Here is a 27,082-nt window from a genome sequence, read left to right on the forward strand (position 1 = left end):
CTCCATTTGTGAAATCTCTCTGTAATGCCACACGTTGTTATATTGCGTTTTCTGTATAGTATTAATGGTTTCTATATTTGTGACGTGATAGTGGTGGTATTAAGAGGTGGATGAAGTCGGGTAAAGTTCTCATTGAAGCCCAGGTACCAAAATGCATGGCCTGCCACTGGGCTGTATATTGTGAAAGTTGATGACTTTGTTGTACTAGGGTGCATTTCACTAGCATATTTGCCATGGGTTAAAAAGCCTGGGGTGCAGTTTGCATTCCAGTTCATCTGAAAGGTGTTTAGGTCTGATGTTGAGGCTTCTGATCAAACCACCAGTGTTCTTTCAATCCAACCTTGACAAACTTTGTCTTCATAGGGACATTGTCATGTTGGAGCAGGTCTGAGTTTCTTAGTTACAGTGAAGTGAAACTGAAGCCTACATACAATTGTGCACTTTCAACTTCCACCTAAATAAAACAGGGCTTTGTTAATATTTAACATTTTCTGCAACCTTCAATTGACTATCGAATAAAAAATATTTGATTTGGTAGCTCAGTGGTTAAGGCTCTGGGTTACTGATTGAAAGGGTGGGGGTTCAAGCCCTGGAATCACAAAGCTGCCACTCTTGGGCCCTTGAGCAAGGCCCTTAACCCTTTGTCCTCCAGGGGCGCTGTATCATGTCTGAACCCAGCTACTGAGCAAACTGTGATATGCGAAGAAATAATTTTACTGTGCTGTAATGTCTATTCTATTCTATTCTATTCTATTCTATTCTAATGACTACGCCTCTTTCCGAGACCTAGCCTGTAAGCGGTAGGTTTTTAAATAAAGTTATTTTGAAAGTGCAGCCCGCGTGCGGGGACTGGAGACTGAATGAGCCAATCAGCGACGGCGTTTCTCGGAACCCGGGAGTGAAACTGGAGTAATGTAAATGCGCCGCGTTCTGCTATAAACTGTCAAATACAACTACTTTGAGCTTTGATTGCAATTTTGGAACTAAAGCGGTAAGTGAACTGATCCGCCATCAGATTGTGTATAAAATTAGAGTGAGAAATTTGCTCAGGGATGCTGGAGGATTCCTGACTGATAGAAAACGTGCTGGACTCCTGCTAGCTAACAGCTAACAGCTTAGCTTGTGTGTGTGTGTGTGTGTGTGTGTGTGTGTGTGTGTGTGTGTGTGTGTGTGTGTGTGTGTGAGTGTGAGTGAGTGAGTGAGTGAGTGATTCCATTTAACGTTTTTCAGTTTTACTTACATATTTAATCCCATCATTCTTCATAAACCCGTTTTTATAACATTCCCAGTAGCCAAGTAATGACGTCTAGTTAACTAGTATTCAACTAGTTAACGTTGTTTATTTAGTTTATTTGTTCATTTAGTTTATTAAAACTGATTGCTGAGTGTAATTCCACCAGGTATTGTCATGTGTGTACACTGTCCTAAACGTTTAGATTGTGAATTAGGTGAAAGAGGAAACAATAACACAAATATATTACAATACTTTTTATTTTGGAATATTTATCATGATTTTGATTATGGTCTGCAAAAAAGTATGCATTATGCAGGATTTCTGAAATTGTTTTTGAAACAAAAAGTAATCAACTTGGAAGACAAATAAAAAATTACAATCCCTTTTTTTTTAATTGAAATTGATTGTGTTAAGGTTGGAATAAAATATCCAATCTGCTGCGTTTGTGAGATCTTGTATCTGTTATAGAATACTGATGATATCCGAGAAAAGTGCATAATTCATGTACACAGCATAATTCATGTACATGATTTGTTGCTGCTCATTGCCAAAATAACAAATCGATCCGTATGCAGTGTGATAAATATTCCCCTTGTACTATTTGCAATAGAGATTAATTTACTATTCAGCCTTAATAATACTTCCACTGATACCAAAATGTACTAAAATATTACTGCGTACGATCCCCGCATTTATACGCATTGATTACTGTTACTAAGAGTGTAAAAAGTGAGAGTGAAAGTATAAATACACATTCTTATAAGCTCAGCTATTGTTTGTGTCTCTCAGGTACTTGGACATGGATGCCGAGGGCTTCGGGGAGTTGCTGCAGCAGGCAGAGCAGCTGGCAGCTGAGACGGAGGCTGTGTCTGAGCTGCCCCACGTCGAACGCAATCTTCAGGAGATCCAGCAGGCTGGAGAGAGGCTTCGCTCTCGCACCCTCACACGCACCTCACAGGACACAGCAGATGTCAAAGCGTGAGTGTGCATCAGTTCAGCACTGAACTTCACTTGGTTATTGTTGTTTGAATGCTGCATGACATTAATTTGACCAATTATAGAATGTTTTTGTGAGAAGTTTTATTTTCTAATTTTGGCCATACATGTTTGTTCACGTCTACCAAACAGCAGTGAAATGCTTTATAAGACTGTCCAACATTTAAGCATAAAAAGGAATAGAATTAAGGATAAAAGTATAAACTAAAGATAATATATGTATACAGTGGGTAGGGAAAGTATTCAGACCCCCTTAAATTTTTCACTTTTTGTTATATTACAGCCATTTGCTAAAATCATTTAAGTTCATTTATTTTCCTCATGAATGTACACATAGCACCCCATACTGACAGAAAAACACAGAATTGTTGACCTTTTTGCAGATTTATTAAAAAAGAAAAACTGAAATATCACATGGTCCTAAGTATTCAGACCCTTTGCTGTGACACTCATATATTTAACTCAGGTGCTCTCCATTTCTTCTGATCATCCTTGAGATGGTTCTACACCTTCATTTGAGTCCAGAAATTTTTGATTATACTGATTGGACTTGATTAGGAAAGCCACACACCTGTTTATATAAGACCTTACAGATCACAATGCATGATGCAAATGAGAATCATTAAGGTCAAAGGAACTGCCTGAAGAGCTCAGAGACAGAATTGTGGCTAAGCACAGATCTGGCCAAGGTTCCAAAATTTTTTTTGCTGCACTTAAGGTTCCTAAGAGCACAGTGGCCTCCATAATCCTCAAATGGAAGACGTTTGGGACGACCAGAACCATTCCTAGAGCTGGCCGACCGGCCAAACTGAGCTATCGGGGGAGAAGAGCCTTGGTGAGAGAGGTAAAGAAGAACCCAAAGATCACTGTGGCTGAGCTCCAGAGATGCAGTCGGGAGATGGGAGAAAGTTGTAGAAAGTCAACCATCACTGTAGCCCTTCACCAGTGGGGCTTTATAGCAGAGTGGCCCGACGGAAGCCTCTCCTCAGTGCAGGACACATGAAAACCCGCATGGAGTTCTCCAAGATGGTGAGAAATAAGATTCTCTGGTCTGATGAGACCAAGATAGAACTTTTTGGCCTTAATTCTAAGCGGTATGTGTGGAGAAAACCAGGCACTGCTCATCACCTGTCCAGTACAGTCTCAACAATGAAGCATGGTGGTGGCAGCATCATGCTGTGAGGGTGTTTTTCAGCTGCAGGGACAGGACGACTGGTTGCAATCAAGGGAAAGATGAATGCAGCCAAGCACAGGGATATCCTGGACGAAAACCTTCTCCAGAGTGCTTTGGACCTCAGACTGGGCTGAAGGTTTACCTTCCAACAAGACAATGACCCTAAGCACACAGCTAAAATAACGAAGGAGTGGCTTCACAACAACTCTGTGACTGTTCTTGAATGGCCTAGCCAGAGCAATGACTTAAACCCAATTGAGCATCTTTGGAGAGACCTAAAAATAGCTGTCCACCAACGTTTACCGTCCAACCTGACAGAACTGGAGAGGATCTGCAAGGAGGAATGGCAGAGGATCCCTGAATCCAGGTGTGAAAAACTTGTTGCATCCTTCCCAAAAAGACTCATGGCTGTATTAGATCAAAAGAGGGCTTCTACTAAATACTGAGCAAAGGGTCTGAATACTTAGGACCATGTGATATTTTAGTTTTTCTTTTTTAATAAATCTGCAACAGTGTCAACAATTCTGTGTTTTTCTGTCAATATAGGGTGCTATGTGTACATTAATGAGGAAAATAAATTAACTTAAATGATTTTAGCAAATGGCTGCAAAATAAAAAAGAGTGAAAAATTTAAGGGGGTCTGAATACTTTCCGTACCCACTGTAATCATGAATGAGTATAGCAGATATTGGAGGTACAAATGAAAGTGATTTTGTGATTGTTCTTAAAGTGTCCATGTGCAGTGTGGTGTGATATAAAGTGGCACTGTGTTTAAGTCCAGAGTTAGTGTCATAGTGCAAAAATAGTTGTGCAAAAATGAGTGACGATAGAGAGAGAGGTCCAGTACTAGATCCTGGGTGTTTCCTGGTTTAAACTCCGATTGGCCTGCGGGAAGAAGCTCCTCCTCATCCTCTCTGTGTTCGCTTTCAAGGAGCAGAAGCGCTTCCCTGAACGCAACAAATAAAATAGTCCATTGTTGGGATGGCTAAGGTCCTTTACAATCTTCCTTTTTGTAGTCCAGGTGGCTCATCGTAGTGTGGAGATGAGCAATGGCGTCCTCAGTAGAACAGTTCTGGCAGTAGGTGAACTGTAGAGGATCCGGTGTGTCTGGTAGTGATGCAGTGATGAAGTCTCTGACCAGTCTTTTAAAGCACTTCATCACTACTGAGGTCAGGGTTACAGGGCGGTAGTCGTTGAGGCAGGCGGGCTGGGGCTTCTTCGGGACAGGAACAATGGTGGACTTTTTGAAGCATGAGGGGACAACAGGCTGTTCCAGAGAGAGGTTGAATATCTCAGTGAACACCGGTGCTAGTTGGTCGGCGCAGGCTTTCAGAACCCGACCTGCGATGCCATCTGGTTCTTCTGCCTTCGTGGTATTCACTCTCCTGACGTCACGCTCTGACATGGTGAACATGTTACCACGTGGCTTTCTCAGCATGCACGCTGAACCCAATTCTTTCATTCATTCATTCTGTTTATTTATTTATGTCATGCTGATATGAAAATGCTTTTTTTTTCCAGTGCAATTTTAAAATTCACCAAACCCTGAGAACTATATTCTGATAAAAAGCATAAACGTTACCCTTTCATTAACGTTTCTGCAGGGTTTTGAATAATCACATACTGAACCTGTTGACTAAAAGACCGGAGGCGGAGCTGGGGGTGGCAGAGATGATGATGATGATGTTGCGATTTTCTTTGGGAGTGATGAGGATGGACAGGATTAGAAATGAGTTTATTAGAGGGACAGCGCATATAGAACTTTTTGGAGACAATTTGAGGGAGGCGAGAATAAGATGGAGGATGGAGCCTCCAGGAAGGAGGAAAAGAGGAAGGCCAAGGAGGAGGTTTATGGACGTGGTGAGGGAAGACATGCAGGTTGTTGGGTTAAAAGAGGCAGATGTAGAGGATGGGAAGTATAGAGACGGATGAGCCACTGTAACAACCCCTAACAGGAGAAGCCGAAAGAAGAGGAAGAAGATACTCTCTAAACCTGGCCAATTGTTCCTGGATGCTATTTTTAGTTTAAACTGAAAATAAATAGAAAGTAACAGGTTACAGAAAACACATAGAAAGCACCTGATGCCTTGACTCATTTTACTTTTGTCCCAGATTGCTACAAAGATTTGTTATGATAGCTTTGAAATATTGTGAGAATCATCTAGTCTTACATTAGCCAGCAATGCGTTAACACCTCAGGGACTTCCAGGTGTAAATTTGGCCAACCATATTTTGTGGGAAACAAACCAACCAAGTGACAGAAATAACTTGAAGATGCAAGTTTAATAAAAAGTAGGCTTGGTGTAGCCCAAATTGTTTACCAAGGATCTTGTTTTAATTATAACCGTTTAAAGATTATGCACTTGACCAACCGACTTTAACACTGTTTTATGTATCATTTACTGTAGCGTTTTCTGTCGGGCAACACATCAGTAATATTTGTGGAAGGCATTTCCTAGATTGGTTTTATTCGATTTTTTTATAGGCTTTATTAGCTTTGTATTCATATTAAAAGTGTTTATTGAGGCCATTCTGGACCAAGATGATAATTATTATTCATAAAGGAGACATTTTTGGAACCCTTTTGGCCTTAAAGAAGCATCTGCATGCAAATTATATTTATTACTTATATCAATGTTCTTTTTTTCCCCCTCTCTTTATTAGATATCAAAGGTGTTGTTTAACAGGTGTATTAGCTATTACCCACAGGAAAAGAAAATGCAAAACTTTGTAAAAACACTATTGTCAGTATGTTGGTATACCGTGTTTTGTTATGGAGGAATGCAGCGTGCATGTAGGGGGTGTGGCCTCAGTAGCCCTGCAGTAAGTGTGCTGTGTGCATGTGATTTGATGAATGTGCAGGGTAGAAATTCAACTGAAGTTGCATTCAATATACCGGTAGTTATTTTAAGCATTATCCTGCAAGACTACATTTAAGTTTCATGTTATTGGCAAATTCCTAGTTTATTCCTATTAATCCCCATGGAAAGTTAAAATTTTTGAAAACTCCTGAATTTGACCTGAATTAAACCTGATTGTTCTACTCTCACACGTGGGTTTGTCACTGACATTATGTGGAGTTTGAAGAGTAAATGTGAACGGAAACCTTAAGGGGCACCTGAATATTTCAGGATTACTTCATATCTTGTGATTTCAGGTAAGGGACTAATGAAAACCAAAAAGCATAGTGATTGATTCACATGTCTCGATATATCCAATGTACAACCATTCAACTCCCATTAATGACTTCAGCATGGAATGGAATCTAGTTTTAGTAAGTGTACCTGTTATATCTTTGTTTTTCCTCCCTCACCAGCTCGATTCTTCTGGGCTCCAGAGGTCTAGACATCTTTCACATTTCCCAGCGCCTGGAGAGCTTGAGTGCTGCAACGACCTTTGAGCCACTGGAACCAGTGAAAGATGCAGACATTCAGGTGAGGCAAATGTGAGGTATTGATGTATTGCAAAATGTACAGATTCTATTTCTTAAGTAAATGTAGTTTTGAGAGTTTGATTGGACATCAGAGAATTCTATGGAAAAAAATGAATAAGATGTTCATTCACAAGTGTAAGTTTGTCCCTGTATATAATAATAATAATTGTGCTATTTTGTCGAATAGTGTTATTAAATGCAGTCCATTACAGAACAGCAGAATTCTTCCTAATACAGACATCTGTATCACATTCTATTTATTTTAAAAGGCTGCTATTGCTCCTGGCAAAGAGAAAAACACATTGCTTCTGGACTGGGTTGGAGAGTGTCATGTGCATAGCTGCCAATTACCTTTATCATCCACAGCCTTGTGTTTATCACTGAATATCTGTAAAATAGTTGTTGGGAGGAAAATGTATTGGGAGAGACATAAGGTTAATGGACCAATATTCTCAAAATGAATTGTGGAGAAAATATAATTGTACTGAAGTTAACCACTAGATGGCGTCAAAGAGTCTGTGTTAGTTGGTCTCGTTCATGGGTTGAAGGGACCAGCAAATGATTTAACTGTCACACAATTGTTACTAATTCTAATCAAATGTATTGTGTATTGTGTGTTTAATAAATCAGAATTGTAACGGTGAATTCGCTGCAGTTCAAGAGGACTAAAACATTTTTAAGCATGCATGCAATTGCAGTGTTTTATTTAAGGGACAATCTACAGCTAGGTGTGTTTTGCACGAACTGAATGCAAAACATGCTAGTTAGCTAATGTGAATCGGAGGGTGGTTGTCTCAGTGGAGTGCACTATAATCTTGTAACTGACACAGGCATGGATTATCCTGCGTAGGCCATGGTCATTAACCGGTATTCAGAAGTTAAAGCTGTCATTAATAAATAACTGAATAAATTAACACAATGGTTCTGTGAGTTCTGCTATTATAAATCATATATAACATAGTGCACAAGAATGAAATAAGTTAAAATTATTACATTTAGTAAAGACTGCATGTTTGTCAGGTGCGTCTGTGCCATGTCGCTACTCTAATAATAAAGCGTTTGGTATTAATTCTTTGTTCTTCCTTATTTCTTATTTTAATGTCCCCTCCAGTCAGTCAAATTCCTCTTGTGCCTTGGCCCTTTTATCAAAATTATCATATTTTTATTATATACTACATGACACTCATGAATCACCTGTTTAGCTTAGTAATGAGGATCTGTTTATAATAGCTGTCTCCCATTGTATGGCACTGGGACTGTGTTACTATGGTACAGTTGTTAATAAGGGAGTGCATTAATTTAGAAGCTCTACATTCAACACTTTGGACACGCATTTTCTAGCCAATCAGAAGCGACTTGTCAGATTGGCCATAATATAATATGCAGTGTTGATCAGTGAAATACTAAGTAGATGCATGTGTCTTTTCTCTGCTCATGTCTCAAGCCTTTGCCTTGCTGGTAAAGATGCTTGTCCACTGGCTGTGTGTGATTTTTAGCTAGACTTTAATGTGCTGGTTTTTGCTGCTTCTGTTCCAAATAATCCCACACATTTTCTATGGAATTGAGGTCCAGTGATTTTTCAGGTCAGTCACAGTGACTCAGTGTTCCGTCATTCTTCTTGTACAAGTCACACACACAGATTTATCCCTGTACACTCTGCAGTGGTCAGCCTGGTATGTAGGAGTGGTAGAAGTGTCAGTGTTGTGTTAAGATTGACCAGTAACTGACAATTTGTTATTGTTAGTGTGCCAGGTTTAGATTTATTACTCAGTCTATTGCCTCAAAATGTCACACACAATAATTTACATCCATTCTGATCTAAAAATGTTTGTTATTGAATTCTAATCTATGGTGTTAATTCTTTACTTACACTATACAGGCAAAAGAATGTCGACACCTGACTGCAGGATTTGTGTGCACTTTATGCACATCTCATTTCACATAGAGTCTCAATTTGCTGTTATAATACTCAACGTTTGTGAACAGTTTGTGCTGGAACAGTTTTTGGTCTCCTATTTGAAGAGAGCTGGAAAAAATATATATTTTATACAATTGTCTACTTTCAACCTTGTGCTCTGTGATTCAGCAGTTTAGGGAAAAACCACATGTCAGGAGTCTCAGGACCTTTGTCTATATAGTGTATCTTTATCTCAGTGCTCGAGTTACTCAGTGTTATATACTACGTGTGCCCCAGAGGGCGCTATTGGACACAACATTAGGGCGTAGTATTGCTGCCGTGCTGATTTTTCGAGTATGCTTATAGAGAACACGAGGGACTTAATAATGGGTAAATCTTTATACTAATAACATAATCACATGTAATTGGTGTATATTTCTGAAACCAGTAGTGCTTTTTACCACAATGTGAAATAAGAGCCTTTCCTTTCGAGTCTGACACTTAAATAATATGACAGATGGATGGATAATTTTGCCGTTGTATATGTGTAGATGCATTATGTCTCCTCGGTTTTGACTTCTAGATTTGCTTTTCAGATTCATGCGAGGCTATATATATATATATATATATATATATATATATATATATATATATATATATATATATATATATATATATATATATATATATAGTTCAGATATTCGGCCCACTACTTGGAAACTGAGTCATGGAATGAAATGACACAATGGTGATCGAACAGATAGCATGAAATCATCAGGCTGAGATTTCGGTCACAGACATCATAAACATGAAGAGTTCGAGGAAATTGCAGATTTATTCACGAAGCTTGGATGTCTGGATTTGTCAAAGGGAGCTTGAGAGAAGTTACGTAGGTGACATCCAGCATCGTCTGACCAATGCTTTACTTTTTTTTTTTCCCCAAACTCATTGAAAAGTTTTAATTCGATGGGCAGTTGTGTAAGCATTTCACTCTAGACCAACTAGACCATTCTGGCAACTGCCATGGATTTCTACTTGTACTGGTTTGCTGCTTCACGAATGCCGTTTTAATTTATCTCTTTTGTTTCAGTATGTCGCTAATAAATTATTTCAGCGGCTACTGGGTGGATTCGTAATGCAAGATCGTTGTATGGTGAAACAGACTGCTTCCTGTACATATGACAATAAAATCTTGAATCTAGCCAGCTGGTGTTAGCCAGTTACCCAGCATTCCATACATTTTTTTATAACCCTGCTTTTATATTCAGCTGGCAGAAAGTCCATATCTAACTCCTTCCCTAGTTATACTCTTATAAAAGTGCAAACTATGTTTACCATCAATTAACTAAATTTTTGGTCATTAAGTATTTTGGAAGTACAGCATGTTCCTTTTATTTTTTGTTACTGCCTGGACTAAATTTTGTTGGATTCTAGCATTTATTTATTTTTTTTAACAGACTGAGATGCGGCTTGTGTGACTGGGCATTTTGGGAGTTTCTCTTAAAAAGACTGACAGGAGGCCTACGTAAACGCAGACAAGCAAGTCGGCCCTCCCTTTTATTCCCAGTCAGCCACATTATACACTCCTGGTAATGCCACAGCTTGGCAGTAAAAAACTATTTATCATGTTGTACATATTTTCCACTTGACTAGATCTAGTAATAAAACATACTATTGTCTTAAATATGTAATAAAAGGTTTCAGGAGGGAATATACAGTATGCCTTTAATGTCCCGCTAACCACTTGTACCAAGACTGCGAGACTCATTTCCCTCTGTCCCAAAGGATCTTGTCCTACTATTTCTGACAGGATCACAGGCTGTCAGTCATAGACTACACATTCATTGGAAATGTGTTGATTTTTCGCTAAGGGTCATCCTAGGCATGCATTTTTATCGAAGCTGCACGATAGAGACCGATTTTGTCGACTCATCACATTAACGTATTGATTCCCCCCCCCCCCCCAATGTTTTTGTATTACATCCTGAAGGCTTGCTGTGCCCCCTCCCTCATCCCAAGTCTGTATCTCTCTCCTTCTGTTTTTAGCCTAGATATTTCTGTGGTGGGCCTGCCAGAGTGTGCCTCTTACTGGAAGTGCACTTAACATCTGGCAGTAAAGCTTTCTCTCTCATTCACTCTCCCTCACTCTCTTGCTGTCTGTCTGTCTTAGAATTTTATTCCAGGTGGATTGGGGTGTCTTTGATTCACCGGTACTTATCAAGCTTTGATTTGATGCCTCTTTTGGAATGATTGAATCATTTTTAATAGTCATTTGAAAGTCTGTTATCCATGAAATATAACAAATATAACTCTATACAAATGGCATCCTAATGAATCGTGTGTGTGTGTGTGTGTGTGTGTGTGTGTGTGTGTGTGTGTGTGTGTGTGTGTGTGTGTGTGTGTGTGTGTGTGTATTGGGGGTTTAAGGATGCCAGACATCTGTACAGCTATTGTGTGCTGTGTTTATGTTAAGTTATTGTTCTTTGTGCTGCTTTTTCTAAGGCTGCTGAGCTGCTTGTCTTAAGACAAAGAAAGCATACACTGCTGATAAGGCGTAGCCGGTTATATCTGTGTGTGTGAAAGAGAACAAGTGTGTGTGTGTGTGTGTGTGTGTGTATGTGTGTGTTCTGGTAAATTCAATGTAAAACTTAATTATTATTTCGAGATGAGAGAAGAGCTGTGGATGAGGCTGGGATCTATATGAATGTAATTATGGAGCTCCTGATACTGTTGAGAGCCAAAGAGGATGTAAGGCCTATAGCGCTTTGCTTTTCTTTCTGAAAGAGATGAGTGGAGGTTGTGCAGCGCGAAGTGAGCACGTAGCAGTATTATGAGCGAGGGGTGGGATGTATGGAAGGACTTCTCGCTATGGTGTCTAGAAGGCAGAATCGCGAAACGCGTGACTCTTTTCCTGCTTTCCTTATTTCTGCTTCTCTTTCTTTCTGTCTCTGAAGAGCAGCCCCTGTTGTCTGCGTACACACTGTGATAGATGCAGCTGCTCTATCTCGTGAGGGCGAAATAGCTGTACACGCACTCGTCCCTGGCCTGGCCAGCCTCTCCAAAGCCACTGCACTCTTCTCATTAACTAAACATGACTCTTAAGAGGATTATTAGCCCAATTCCTGGACAGGATGTCGGAAGCCATCAGGAGTGGGGAGGGAAAAAAAATCCATTACCATAATTGCGTTGCGCTAAGAGAGAGAGGGAGTTGGAGGAGGGGAAGGGGGGTGTGGAGAAGGAAGGATGCAGAGATGTATAAAAAAGGAAGAAATGAGTGAGACTGAAAGAGGAGGATGGCAAGGATGCTGGAGGGGAGAGGGAGGGGTTGATGGGTGATGGAGAGCGGTAGACGGTTCAGGCTGAATTATCACTCCTCCTCACTATCCCCCCTCGTCTATGCGCAGACTTGGTATGGTCCTCCTCCGACAATAAAGCAGCCCACAGGAACCCTGCTCGTGGCACATATCTGGGTTCAGACCAATGGGCCGGCGCAGGGTGGGAAGGTGCTCGTGGCAGACTAGAGTGTGTGCCGGCAGCGAGCGAGGTCAGAAAACGCCCAATAATGGCGTTGACCAACTTCCTGAAGCTAGGGAAGAGGAAAGAATGTGTTTGGTGCAGCCACACACTGCTTCTGGCTATATGCACCTACACTGTCAGACTGAGGCACGGCGTGAGTAAGTATCTCCTACACATCCATCCATACATGCTTGCACACTTGCACGAGTTCTTGACGAGCACATATGATTCCGAATCGAAGCACCTGCATCATGGACATTCCATACCTTTAACCTTGTTTTGTGTAATGATAAGTTTTTAACGGGAATGATTGTAATAACGAGGATGATGATGATGATGATGATGATGATGACGAAAGCTGAATGGCCACACAGGAAGTGGTGGCATTTGGGTGGGGTTCCTGTCTTGGTCATTGTTTCGAAGTGGTAATGGAAAAAGAGAATGATCTTCCTCATTCAATTAAACAGATAAAGAGCATGATTGCATTGAGGGATAATTTCTCCGACTTTGGTCAAGCCTGTCTGCAAGTCTTTTTGCTGACCAAAAAAAAAAAAAGTGAAAAAATGTTTTGCTGCATGTGTCACTATGCCTTTACTTAAATATATAATTCAAAACAGTGGCAGTGTCTATGCAATATCTATATACTGCAATCCATAGGAAAGACCTGTAGTCTCACCCGTACTATATTTTATTTGTGTGCGTGCATGGTCCAACCTTACCGATTGTTAGAGTTCTAAATGTGTAGCATTGCTAAAATATGGATTATACTGAACGTTCCAGAAAATCTGTCTTATAGTGGATTCTATGTCCTTTTCCCCCCACCTACGTGCAATTCCCTATACGAGTGCATGGCTGTCTGGGTGGGAACTGCTCTCTTTGTGTGCCACACAAAATTCCCTCATCGTCGGATAACGCACTTTTTTTTTTTGACAAATGCACAAGCCATACCTGCAGAAATGTCATGGTTAAAATACATCCAGTCCAGTATAACTCATGATACTATCAACATTCATTTTATAAAACAGCAAGATGAGATATCATCCAAAGAGAATCGAATAAAAATGCAGGGTTTTAGAGTGGATGAAACCAGTTCCTTGATGGAGGACCTTTAATGGACAGCGGGTGGCGCTAGAGTCTCCTGTGGTCTGGTGGAGGACAAGGCCATGATGACTGAGCAAGAAATTCCTGGTTAGAACACAATCTCTTCTTTTAGGATCGAACGATTTAAGTATTGTACCCTCTGTTAACCATGTAAGCGCTACCCCTAGCCATCTCATGGAGCTCCACTTCTCTGTATCCCAGGTCACAGTAAATCCAAACTAATTTGCAGCTGTCAATCAAAGGTGTGGTTGAGTTGGGGTGGGGGGGGGGTATTTGGGTAGAGTGGAGTAAAGAAGTCAGGGGGTGGTGAGGGGGCAGGGTGCGATAGCTTACTGAAGAGTCAGAGGATGGAGAATGAATAGAGGAGTTCATACAGGCATCAGTGAGGTCGGTGGGGGAAAAAAAAGAACTGTGTAAAGGGAAGTACTTCTGTGAGAGCCAAGAATACGATAAAGGAAGCGATTAAAGAGGGGTGTGGTTTTATGTGAGAACATTACTCCCTGCATCGGTATGACCGAGTGAGACATAATGATTTTATAGGTAGTATCTTGTACTAAAAGCCTCAAGCAAGATCAAAATGTAGTAGGCATCGACAGGCTTTTTGGAGGTTTCCACCGCCACACGGTGTCGCTCTATTTGAAGCGCTCCAGCCCCACCCAGTTGCATTCTGATGCTCTTTCTCGTAACCTCCGAGCTGACCACTGCCAACTTCCCTTCAGATATGTATACTTTGCTACCCCAACCCCCCACAGTGCATGTGTGTGCTGCAGATGGCTGTTTGGTGCCAGTGTGCGGCGCCGCACTGAGAGCGACAGTGCTCGCTTCGTCTGTGAAGTGTCCTTTCCTGTCTTCAGTAACAGGGATTCTCTGAGCCAACAAGGGTTCAGTGTCTGCACCAGGGGATTCACTGTATTCATTTCCCATAAAGATGCATGGATTTCCTGACATATCTTTGCAGTTGAGTTTCACAGATCTTCCTGTACTACAATATCATTTGGTCTCTTTGACATAGCTTGCAGAAAAGGCTAAATAATTCCGCTCATTACTCTGAGTCTTTTCTGTACTCTTGACTCTAAGCTATTAATAAAGTAATAGAGCTCTGTTGATTGATATGATTACGATCATTCTGCGCTTCAGAAAAAGCGTTCTGCGTTACAAGACACGTGCACGTAATAATCTTTATCGCGTTTATCAGAGCAGATGGAATTGGTGTGCAGGTTGCGAAAAAAAAAATGCTCACGTCCCTAATCAAGCTTTGCGCTAAAGCTCTTGCAAATCTCAATTAGACACGCCGTGGGTGGCTCGTCATACACGGACGTGTTCAAAAGCAGGTTGTTGCACTTCCAGAACCTTCTAGGCTGAAACTCGTAAGCTCTCGTGATTCGAGCGATGCTAGTATGGCGCCACCATGTTGGACCGATGGAATTACATTATGGTAAATTAAAGGGTCAATTCCAAGTATTTTTTTTTCTTTCAACAAACACTGATTTTGATAACTATGCCAATTCTTTGTCTTTGACCTCGCCACGCCTTGGAATGTGTAGATAATTAAGGAAGGAGCGAGCGAGAGACAAAGAGACAGGGCGTGTGCTCTGAAAGCTGAGAGGGGAAAAGTAGGTTGCAGCACATTTAACCTCCAGGCCGTGCCTTTTTTTTTTATTATTATTTTTTTCTTCTTTCCAGGGCTTTTTGAAAAATGAGAGAGACAATGCACTGCTGTCTGCGATCGAGGAGTCTCGCCGCAGGGTAAGGCTCAACTTCACTCCGCTTTAGTCAGTTTTTAGAGCTACACATGTATTCCTAATTTATATTTCCTTTTTGTTTGCATTTATAATGGCTGTTCTTTCCTCTTCACACAACAAAAAAAAAACGGTTCGGCACCAATCAGTTGCAAAATCATGCTCACTTTAATGTTGAGAAGACGATGTCATAGCTGGACTTTTTTTTTTTTTTTACCCGCGTTAACTTCTCCTGCAGCTATCAGTGGGGTAAAAATAGGAGGCACCCGCTAGCCATTATCCCTCACTCAGTCAGAGGGTCAATATCTCCTCCATCTCTCCACTTAATCTATTAAACCCTCTGAACGGGAAGGCTGTGTTACTTTTCTGTAATAGAGAATCATTTGGTAAAAAGGAAAAAAAGTCAAAGTGGATTTGCCACAAGCAAGAAGTAACGTCAACATTCTGTCTTACACGTTTTAACAATAAAAGCTCAAGCGCGTTCTGGGTTCACATTGATACATGACTGCATTTTGGTTAAATCCTGCAGCATAAAACCTCCATTCTTCTGCACGTTTGAAGCTCTAGAGCATTTCCACCAAACTTGGTGATAACATGTCACCTTGCAGAACACCCCCCCCACACACACACACCCCTCACACACACACGCACACACACACACACCCCCCCCCACACACACTCTGTTCCATAAAAGATTTTCTTTGCAGTTCAGAAGCCGTTTAATTAGAGCGCTCGCAATTACCACACGTCGGTCCTTCGAGATTGCGTGAAATAGACAAAAAGGGTCTATTCAATCAGGGAGTGTGCTAAATCTGTAGCAGGCGTGAAGGCAGACCCAGTTCATGGCACACTTCCATTAGGCAGGTGAGCACATTGCTGAGCGTTCTCAGTTTCTCATTCTCTGGCCTGAATAAAGAAACAAACAGCGATCGTTTGCAAGGCCACCGCTGCTGGTATTTAGTGCACTGTAAACACACGCAGGTCCAGGCTGCTCCCACCTACCTTTGCCAGCTATTTTTATTGCACCTCATGGTGCTTAACCTATTTATTCAATAGTGCTTTTTAGTGTTTCTTATTCTTCACCTCCTTCACTCGTGTTCTCCATCTTTCTCTCTCGTGTTCTCCATCTTTCTCTCTCGATCTCGATCTCTCTCTCTCTCTCTCTCTCTCTCTCTCTCTCGATCTCTCTCTCTCTCTCTCTCTCTCTTTTTTTTTTTTTTTTAGACTTTCCTGCTGGCGGAGGAATATCATCGTGAGTCCATGTTGGTGCAGTGGGAACAGGTGAAGCAGAGAGTGCTGCACACCCTGCTTGGAGCAGGCGAGGATGCACTGGACTTCAGCCAGGATGTAGAGGTCTATAAACACACACACACACGCACCACAATCACACATAGTCATTGGTCAAATGTTCATTTTAGACTGCATGTAGTGTTTGCACACCATGGTAATGTAGCTGTAATAAAATCTGCTAGAAATAGGCTTCCTTTAAAAGTCTATACAGACACAACTAGGTATTACCTTATATAAGGACAAAAGTTTACGGGCACCTGACCATCAGCCCAACGTGAGCTTGTCGAACGTTTCAATTTAGATTTTTTGCTGCACCTCAATTGTTCTTGGAGGATATTCTAGATATTGAAATGTGGTTGTGAGGATTATCTCATTCAACCACAAGAGCATTAGTGATTTGGGCTATTTCTCAGGTCTCTGTGCAGATCTTTAAAGTCCTTTAAATCCAACTTTTACAAACTATGTATTTATAGACCGCACTTTGTGCACAGGGGCATTGTCATAGTCAACAATTTGTGGAAGAACCACATATAGGTGTGATTATCATGTGTCTACATACAGTACATTTGACTACAGAGTGTATATTCACAGCCTTCTGGCATGTGTGGCCTGGATTCTTTCAGGTGTGGGCGGGAGTGGGATTAAAATAACCCACGCACACCTCTTGTTGGATTTCTACTGTGTCTCGAAATGAATGTGTGAAGTAAAGAACAGTTCAACTCTAATGTATAAAACTTACAGTTTGACTGGTAGTCATGTTTTTATGAAAAAAAAATTAAAGAATTGTCTTCGGTCAGACGTTCAATTTAATTTTAATGATGCTTTTCCTAACTTTGTTGGTTAGACAATTCTGTTTTTAGGGAATATTCTAAATTAATGTATGTATTTAAATAGTAAATAATTTTCTTATCTGTGTCACTGTTTTGAATTGTATAATAATATTGATTATATGAATCCTCCCAACATATACAGTAAAAAAAAGACCCTATTTGGGATTTGACCGTGTGTTGGAGGCTCGAATTCGGGAGAGAAAAGAAGAATGCTTGAAGAATAGATTTCAGGTCATCAAGGAAAAATGCGAAGACAAGATGAAACAAAAGCAGCCCGTTTTTTTTTTTTCTCGCTCCTGTAGTTTGTGTTGCAGAGTAGCGATGCTGTAAGAATGTTTTCTGAACTTTTAAGTGTCTAGTTGTGGTATCATTAAAATGAAAGGGGGATTTTTTTTAAAAAATCATTTGGCAGCCTCAATACCTCCTGTTTAAATAATTGGAGGAAAGCTACAACTGTGGTGTGTGCATGTATTCACATTATGAATTTAAGCATGAATATGATGTCCTGCAATCCTAGAATTGGACAGAAACTATTATAACGATGATATGGCAGATTTCTGGCCATTGCAGTACTCTTTGTTATAACGACAACGTTATTTATACACACATACAGCGTGATCGCATTTTGGGTGTGTCCAAAGCACAAGCGTGAGTAATTTGATCCCTTACTGGCTTTGCTCTTCTGTACATCATAGCTGTTGAAAGGAAGCATTTTGGCAGTTAGCACAGTATCAGGAATGATGCCATCAGGAACGGTTTAAGGCGCCCTTTGAAAGCAGCGTACACGACCGTGTTGCTAAAACGTGCGCCAAATGGAACAAATTGCAAAATAGTAGCATACAACAGCTATCATTGGTCAGAAATCAAATGTCAAATGATTAAAAAAGACCAATAATTCGAATATAATTGCAAATAATTAAATAATGTTGAATGGTTTGATAAGCAGCTCGTACATTATGAGATTTGTAAGATACTACAGGATACATGTGTGGCGTCTGCAAAAACCTGCCAGAGTTAAGAATCTCAGAAGGCAGCATTCAGTGCAGACGTTTGATTTGGACGTGCTGCATATGAATGCGGCATATTTGATGTTTGGGGCACGCCCTTAGATTCTTAAAATGGCTGCCATTAGGGATTAAAAAAACGGACAAAATATTCTCTCAATTTTCCTTTGGCTTTGACCTGCATAAAGTCTGGCCTGCATTATTAATGTTTGTTAAACCATGTCATTTTAAATTTCCATTACAATACACACAAATCTCTCTACCATACCATTCAAGCTCTTGCCCTGTTTCATTGTCCTTTGAGGCCATTTGTGCTTGTGTGTGTTTGTGTTTTTCTACCACTTTAATTATTAATTAACAGTTAAATTTTCCATGTATGGCCTGCTGTTCACTTCCTGTGCTGGGAGCATCCCCCTGATGCTCTCAGTCTGTTCTTTCTTAAACAATACACTTCTTGTATAATCCTTTTATACTCGTGGATGCGTGATTTATCCAGACAAATTGTCCCTCTTTGGAAGAAATAAATTCTTGTTTGGCCCCGAGGCATATTTTTGTGTGCTGTTGAAAGATGTGCGCTCAAGCATGGGTTATGTTCACCACAGTGGATTTCATGCTGCATTGATCATTGTATTTACATAAAAACATATTAGAGAGGGAGAGAATGCAGATCCTGCACTTCTCATATCTTTTTTTTACACGAGTAGATGCACGGCCTCAAATACGCACCACTTTAGTGTTGTCTCCATCCTTGATGTCTACATTTGAACATAAGAAATAGACCACTTAATGTTTTTTTTTTTTTTTGTTCTTATTTCCTCCACACAGCCGAGTTTTATAAGTGAAGTGGGAGCTCCAGGACGCAGCTCTCTGGACAGTGTGGAAGTGGCTTATGGGCGACAGGTGAATGCACTGCATATGCATGACATTTACATGTATTTATTCATATTATATTATATATATATATATATATATATATATATATATATATATATATATATATATATATATATATATATATATTATATTCATATATTATTGGACTCATTCTAATATAGTTCGATAGTAAAGATTTAATGGCTGGGAGCTCTATTTAAACAGATTAAAAGCACGAGCGATACCTCCTTGTTTTTTTGTTTTTTTAACCACCTGGCTGGTATTTCCACCGAACTGTACATTTAAATCGTACATTGAGACGTTAAATTAATTGTCCATGTAAGCTTTCCTTCCCTGTCCGGCACAATCAGGTCATGTAATGCAAGCCCAGCATGCTGATTGATCCAAAAGATTGATCGGCTGGCTAGGGGTATTGTGGGTAATCTACCTTTAGGCAATATCTCTTTCTCTCCCTGCCTCTCAGTTTTCCGTCTCATCAGTTTTTTGGCCACTTTATTTCCTGCACTCACCATGTGCCGCCATATCGCCTGCGGAGTCCTGTTCCTCGTTTTCGTCCTTTTTTTTGACGACCTTCTGAACATTTTCATTATTTTCAGCCTGTTTTTAATCTTCCATTACTTTACTGCGAGGTCCTAGCCCAAATTGGCCGCCCATGAGTATGTGTGTGAGCTCTTCCCTCTTTCCCTCAGATCTACATTTTCAACGAGAAGATTGTAAACGGACACGTTCAGCCCAATCTGGGGGACTTGTGTGCATCGGTAGCTGATAGTCTGGATGATAAGGTGAGTGGCAATAATAAATTACTTTTGGTGTTTTATTTGATTGATTTCATAAGTTCCATCCCGGATGATTAATTAGATATAAAACTACATTTTCATGCTTGTCCGATTTGTGTGTGTGTGTGTGTGTGTGTGTGTGTGTGTGTGTGTGTGTGTGTAGAACGTATCTGACATGTGGCTGATGGTGAAGCAGATGACAGATGTGCTCCTTGTGCCAGCCAAAGACACCCTGAAGAGTCGTGTCTCTGTGGAGATGCAGATGGCTTTTGTCCGCCAGGCCCTGGCTTTCCTGGAGAACAGGTTAGAGAGCAGAGAAGACTAGAACAAAGCAGTACAATTTGCAGTAGGTGGGGGAGTCGGTGGTAATTACACTTGTGGATTTTCATAAAGTTGGGGAAGATTAATAATTAATTAAGCACTTCATTAGCATAGAAGTAGGATACTGATTTAACGTGTATATACGTATATATTAGCATGGATACTAGTGTTGCATAGTGTTTCAAGGGGAAGGGGTTGACGTTGGGTTTCTGAGTGGAAGGTTGTGAGTTAACATCCTAGTAACACAAAGCTGCCACTGCTTTTTATTTTGCATTATTAGAGAGCAGTGATGCTCATTATGGGTATACAGTATTTATTTATTTATTGTATTTTTTTTTTTTAATAAATATAACTGCTCTAAACTTTTCAATATGTTATGCTGAGATAAATCGTATCTCTTATACTTGTGACCTCTTTTTCACAGCTATAAGAATTACACCATGGTGACCGTATTCGGGAACCTGCACCAAGCTCAGTTAGGCGGAGTACCTGGTACTTTTCAGCTTGTGCACAGCTTCCTCAACATTAAACTTCCTGGTCCACTTCCAGGAATGCAGGTACTGCACCATCGCAGCAGCACCAAACTCTACCTAATACACTAGGGCTTGCGTGTGCATGTTGTAGATAACAAAGTGACCGATTCTTTCCCCAGCATGAGCAAATAAGCTTCTTAGTACAGACGCGTTTGTGTAAAATGCGAAAGCTAATGCAAGAAGACCGAAAGACAAGTTTCCTGTGTGTGTTTGTGTGGGAGCAGGATGGTGAGGTGGAGGGCCACCCGGTGTGGGCTCTGATCTATTACTGCCTGCGATGTGGAGACTTAGCTGCAGCAATGCATGTGGTGAACCGAGCTCAGCACCAGCTAGGAGAATTTAAGACCTGGTTCCAGGAGTATATGAACAGCCCTGACCGCCGGTGAGATCTCCAAGAAACACGGCATAGTTTAAACACAGTGTCACTGTCCTTTTCCTGTGTATTTACCATAATGAAGCGCATAAAATTAACACACATTTGTCTGTTGCTTGATCAGCCTGGCACCAGCCACGGAGAATAAAGTACGACTGCATTACCGGCGTGTGTTACGCAACAGCGCTGATCCATACAAGCGCGCTGTCTACTGTCTCATCGGCAAGTGCGACATCGCTGACAACCACGGGGAGGTGGCTGATAAAACCGAAGACTATCTGTGGCTCAAGGTAATACTCTGACTCTTTGTCTGGTATAGCGTTTTACTATATCTCTGTACAGATTCAGAAGTGCTGTATTCAAGTAGGCTTTATTGTCACACCATACAGATGTAGTGTTAGCAGAAAGATATATAGTTCCCACACAGGCATAGGGCCACAATAAAAACTTTCTCAGAAACGAGAAGACAGTAAGATGGCAAATGGAGTAAATAGAGACAATCTTCTATACATTCAACATGAAATAATACAAAATTAAACTCTATTGTTCAGTAGTACTAATGTTGGAAACAGCTGGACTCTGTGAAGTAAAACAAGTGTATTCAATGGTAAAACTTCCATAAATCTATTTTTACTTAATTTATCTCATTTATTTTAATCCTTTTTTTTTTTTTTTTTTTTTTTTTTGCTTCAGCTTTTAATAAAACAAATGTAATGTATTAAATTATTTTTATTTTATGTAATTAATGGAATTTGAATTTGTTAATAATGTTAATAATAATATTAATAAAAATGAAACGATTGTAAATGTTAAACAGTGTTTCTTGTCCTGTAGCTGAACCAGGTGTGTTTTGATGAAGACGGAAGCAGCGCTCCACAGGACAGACTCACTTTGGCCCAGTTACAAAAGCAACTCCTGGAGGACTACGGTGAGATGCAGGCCCACAATTCAGCTTCCCCAGATTTCCATCATACTGCAATTTATCATGTGCATTTCCATAATTCTTCAGGCAAACCGAGTTCATAAAGCACTCTCTAAACATTAGCCGCTCGGGTCAAAACAAGGCATGGAGGCAATACATCACCGGCTGATGCTTTGATTCACACCCTTCTACAGGAAGCGATGGAGAAGGAAATTTATTCTCCAGCAGTTAGCCTGTCCTAGATAAGCTCACTCTCTTCTCTTTTGACTTAAAACTTCCGCTCTCTGCATTTTAAAAGGCACTGCACCATATTTCCCCCCACCTGCCTGATGAGTCAAGCTTATCTCTCACGATGCCCCACCACTAGGCCGCATTAAACACTTGTGCCGATAAGGGCCGCTCCAGTTCCAGCTGCAGCTCTTTTCACTGCTCTTTTTATAAACGGCAGCGCAAAACGCAGCCTCAATGAGCAGGGATTATTTCAGTTCATGCAAAAAGAAACAAGCCTCTTTAAGAGGATTTTTGTGAAACGTATTACTATTGCTTTAAGGAACACTTATATTAATATAAGTTGCACCTGCTCATCTTGTTGGATTTGCATATATGCGTGTGTGTGTGTGTGTGTGTGTGTGTGTGTGTGTGTGTGTGTGTGTGTGTGTGTGTGTGTGTGTGTGTGTGTGTGTGTGTGTGTGTGTGTGTGTGTGTGTGTGTGTGTGTGTGTGTGTGTGTGTGTGTGTGTATTAGGGATGTCAAAATAACTAGGCAACACAAGGCAACACACCTTTATTAAACGTCCTTTCATTATTTAAATATCTTTTAAAAACTCCACCGAAAACAAATTTTTAATCTGTAAACATTTGTTTTACTGATGCCTAAAGTCTCAAATCAGCACAAAATCTGCCATGGTGCACACATCCGGCAATGAATCCCTGTGGTCGACAAATGCAATGGTTTTGTGGCCTCCCATCCCCCCCCACCCCAACTTAACGCCGCAACGAACTTAAATTACTGTATTTTTTTTTTTTTCGTACAGATAAAAGCAATACATCAGTCCAATTCGTAAAGGGTCTACTTTTATTTGTATACACTCATAATAACAACTATGCTTTTGAAAAAAATAAAGAAAACAGACAGTGTGCGCTCTCTGCCGTCTCTATCAACTCTCTTCACAGACCTGAATCTCAGTGAATACTTGCCTCACAGTTATAATAAATATATGTATAGAAAGCTTGAAATGTCTTTTGAATAAACCAATTCACAAACAAATATTCTCTGATTATGTAATCCGTATGAAAGTTAGAAGAGGTACAGTTTCAATACTGTTTCAAAACTATTCATATTCCAGCAGCATATTGCAGCACTAATTGCTGTTTTTATTCTTCTCCACAGGCGAATCTCATTTCTCAGCCAGTCAGCAGCCGTTCCTTTACTTCCAGGTGCTGTTTCTGACCGCGCAGTTCGAAGCAGCGATAGCGTTCCTCTTCCGTGTGGAGCGTCTGCGCAGTCACGCCGTGCACGTGGCCCTCGCCCTCTACGAACTTAAACTGCTAATCAAATCATCTGGACAGAGCGCACAGCTATGTATGCTGTTGACAAATTTGTGCCAATACTACATTTTATAGCATTCATAAGAATTATATATTTAAGTAAATTAATAATAATAATAATTATCACTTCAATCCATTGATGAATACCATGAAGTGGTTGAGGTGTCGTTTTCCAATCGGACCATTTTGTAATAAAACTTGTGAGAAAGGTGTGTGTTTTAACGGTAATTGCTGTGATATTAAGTGTTCATCGATGATCTTGTTTCTTCTCCCAGTGAGTCATGAACCAGGAGATCCCCCCATGGTACGCCGACTCAACTTCATCCGTCTCCTCATGCTCTACACTCGTAAATTTGAGGCCACAGACCCACGAGAGGCTTTGCAGTACTTCTACTTTCTGCGGTATGTGCATTAAACTAAACCTAAACAAGCTTCCGTGAACCTGATCCTAGATAAATGTTTGAGCGTTTTCTCCTGAAAAGCGATCGGTTTAACTGGAAGCAGTTTCAGCTTCAGTGTGGGAATTGCTCTCATTCTCTTAGAAGAGATGAATAATTCATGAGGGACTTTGAGTGCATTTAGAATGCACTCTGACTCTTGATTTTTCCGTGAATAATTATTTGACACCCCCTAGATGTTTGCAACCTGGCCAAGTATTTCTGCTGACCACCTGTTTGCCCAGTTTAGAATCACGTCCCTTCTTGTTGTAACGATTAATGTGTATGTTTTGGGCAGGAATGAAAAAGACAGCCAAGGAGAGAACATGTTCATGCGCTGCGTCAGTGAGCTGGTCATTGAGAGTCGTGAGGTATGTTGTGGCTATGCCTCAGGAATCACAGACAGTTTGTTCTTTATGGCACCACTTCTCTGAATTCTTAAACTGCCTTTTCTTTTTATAGTTCGACATGCTTCTGGGAAGGCTAGAAAAAGACGGAAGCAGAAAGGTATACCTCTGGGTTCTGTGTTCTGCCTTGTAGCGTTATATAACTTGCAGGGCGCCTAGAACAACACTTTCAGCAATCATGCCTCTATTCAAAGCCTCTCCGTGAGCTTTATTTCAGCACATTGTTTCTCCGGCTCATTCATTATTGTACCCATTCAGCTTCACCCAGGCTGTAAAATGTCCTATTGTTTCTGCACTCATGAAGTACAATGTTTCATTTGTTCTTTCGGTGGACAACGTATAAAAATACGAGCGTGCGTCCCCGAAATGCCGCCCGTCTCTAAAAAGAGATTGTGTGAATCCTTTCAGCCTGGCGTGATTGACAAGTTTGCTGGAGACACACGAGCCATCATCACCAAAGTGGCCTCAGAGGCTGAGAACAAGGGCCTGTTTGAGGAAGCTGTCAAACTCTATGAGTTAGGCAAGGTTAGTGAAAGAATGACACAGGAATTGCACTTCGATCGGCATGTGTAGAAGAGAAAACTGCATATCTCTTCTTTTTTTTTTCCTGATAGAACCCAGATAAAGTGTTGGAATTAATGAACAAGTTGCTGAGTCCAGTAATTGCCCAGGTCAGCGCACCACAGTCGAACAAAGAGAGACTCAAGAACATGGCGCTGGGAATCGCTGAACGGTACACTTCTCCTCTCAATAAACCTTTAAATCTCTCACACACACTTAAAGGAAAACGCCACCCTAAAAGCACATAGGTGTGATGTGCTATTTTGTTGGTTGGCCCTGTCACAGGGGGACATTGCTAGTTCCGCTACAATAGTGTTTGATAGGAGGAAAAAACTAAAGAGGAAGTGTTTAGAGATGAACAGACTGAAGCCCTGCTGCATTGCTCACCTCCAGTTAGAGATGACACAAGGGCTAACTTCCACTGGTACCACTGGCATCAGCAGGTGTTTAATGGTATTGTGAGTTATGTAAAAAAAAAAAAAAAAATAACCAAAGTGAAAACAATGGAAAAATCAATGCAAGAAATAAAAATATTTACAAATTAAACATTAACTGGTCTAAAGAGTAGAGTCCTCCAAGGTGGATTTTTCCTTTAAGCTTTCTGGAGTTGTTTATTGGATATGTTCGTTATTCTGTGGAGAGGCTTGAGTAGAGGATGCTATAGCGATCTTTTGCCTTTAGGTACCGGACGAACGGTACAGCTGGAGAGAAGTCCGTGGATAGTACGTTTTACTTGCTCCTGGACCTCATGACCTTCTTTGATGAATACCACGTTGGCCATATCGACCGCTCCTACGACGTGAGTTAAGATGGAGTCTGTTTTTTTGTTTTTTTTCAGAACTGCGTATTGTGCCGTTTATTGTGTTTTGAATGCATTCTCTTGTACTGTGTGTGTGTGTCAGGTAATAGAGAGGCTAAAGCTGGTTCCGTTGAGCCAAGACCAAGTAGAGGAGAGGGTGGCAGCATTCAGGAACTTCAGTGATGAGGCAAGATTGCTCATTATCCCCACACTCTACTAATCTTTTGCCTGAAATTTAGCTTTCATTTTAATAATGTATCACCTTGATGCTCATAACGCTCATTCTCACTCCCTGCAGGTCAGACACAATTTATCCGAAGTGCTTCTTGCCACTATGAACATCCTTTTCACACAATACAAGCGCCTGAAGGGGGCGACAGCGGGAACTCCAGGCAGACAACAGCGTGTACTGGAGGACCGAGACTCGGTGGGGAAATCCATACCAAATAGCCTTAAAGCAACAAGACATTTTTACATCACTTATTAAACTCTTGTTTTTAACTTTAATCTTGATGACTCTAAAAAATAATATGCATATTTTAAAAAAAAAAAAAAAAAATCCCTTTACATTTATGAAATGTAAAATGTATTGACATTATATTCTAAAATGAAATCTGCATCATCCAAGTCAATCTGTTTTATTTATTGTGGCGTTGGACCACCCAATGTCATCCTACAGAGTGTGTAAGCACAGATTACTAACTGAGTTGATTAGACAAATGTCTGTTTCACCAAGGTGTGTCACTTTGGAAAAAGTGGGAGATTTACTGCATAAGAAAAGACCCTGAGCTAGCAAGTGTTCACACATCTTTAGGGCGGCTATCTATTACTATTCAGCATGGGATATTCAGCCTCAGGGATATTTGATGGGTTTTTCCCAGGGCACTTCATATGAATGAAATGCAAGCTGCAAATAAAATTTTACCCTGTTGGTTTTCTATAATGCAGTTTTTCACATTTTCATACACAGATGCTGCGCAGCCAGGCCCGAGCACTGATTACTTTTGCTGGGATGATCCCATACCGCATGGCTGGAGACACCAATGCCAGGCTTGTACAGATGGAAGTCTTGATGAACTAAGAGAAAGAGAGAGAACTGTGTCCCCACAGTTGCTTTTTCTCATACCCCTTAATCATCCCACCCCCATGTTTTTTTCATGAATCATACTTTGTTGTATGAATTTATATTTGTATTATTTTTCATCATTTTAAACAAATAAAAAAAAAACATTTCAGTTTATTTTGTGTTTCGGTTCCATTTTCTTTTCTCACCTTGTTTCACTTACGTTCTGCTTTTT

The 27,082-nt window shown here is 40.5% G+C and overlaps 1 protein-coding gene across 2 annotated transcripts; it reads left to right on the top strand.

The window, feature by feature from the left end:
- Nucleotides 1–832: 832 nt before the first annotated feature.
- Nucleotides 833–27,024, top strand: nup93 (nucleoporin 93). Of its 2 annotated transcripts, XM_083552048.1 has the most exons (22): nt 833–991; nt 2,024–2,212; nt 6,721–6,838; nt 15,035–15,097; nt 16,315–16,443; nt 19,040–19,114; nt 19,798–19,890; nt 20,048–20,187; nt 20,630–20,762; nt 20,963–21,120; nt 21,236–21,401; nt 21,946–22,039; nt 23,423–23,614; nt 23,856–23,982; nt 24,316–24,388; nt 24,480–24,524; nt 24,833–24,949; nt 25,039–25,157; nt 25,667–25,784; nt 25,888–25,971; nt 26,083–26,211; nt 26,755–27,024. In XM_083552048.1, exons 2-22 carry the CDS (start codon nt 2,034–2,036, stop codon nt 26,863–26,865), a joined length of 2,463 nt encoding a protein of 820 aa, XP_083408174.1. In that variant the 5' UTR covers nt 833–991; nt 2,024–2,033; the 3' UTR covers nt 26,866–27,024. The 2 variants fall into 2 exon arrangements, with proteins under 2 accessions (XP_083408174.1, XP_083408175.1); XM_083552049.1 differs by lacking the exons at nt 833–991; nt 2,024–2,212; nt 6,721–6,838 and adding an exon at nt 12,013–12,408.
- Nucleotides 27,025–27,082: the final 58 nt, after the last annotated feature.

This window comes from Silurus aristotelis (assembly GCF_946808225.1).
Source record: "Silurus aristotelis genome assembly, chromosome: 10".
NCBI classification, from domain to species: domain Eukaryota; kingdom Metazoa; phylum Chordata; class Actinopteri; order Siluriformes; family Siluridae; genus Silurus; species Silurus aristotelis.

Bases quoted from the DNA above. Each gene is read 5' to 3' on its own strand.
- nup93 (XM_083552048.1), top strand. From the start codon at position 2,034: ATGGATGCCGAGGGCTTCGGGGAGTTGCTGCAGCAGGCAGAGCAGCTG. The intron at 23,983-24,315 runs GTATGTGCATTA...TGTTTTGGGCAG, and splicing joins CAGTACTTCTACTTTCTGCG to GAATGAAAAAGACAGCCAAG. The intron at 25,972-26,082 runs GCAAGATTGCTC...CACTCCCTGCAG, and splicing joins TCAGGAACTTCAGTGATGAG to GTCAGACACAATTTATCCGA.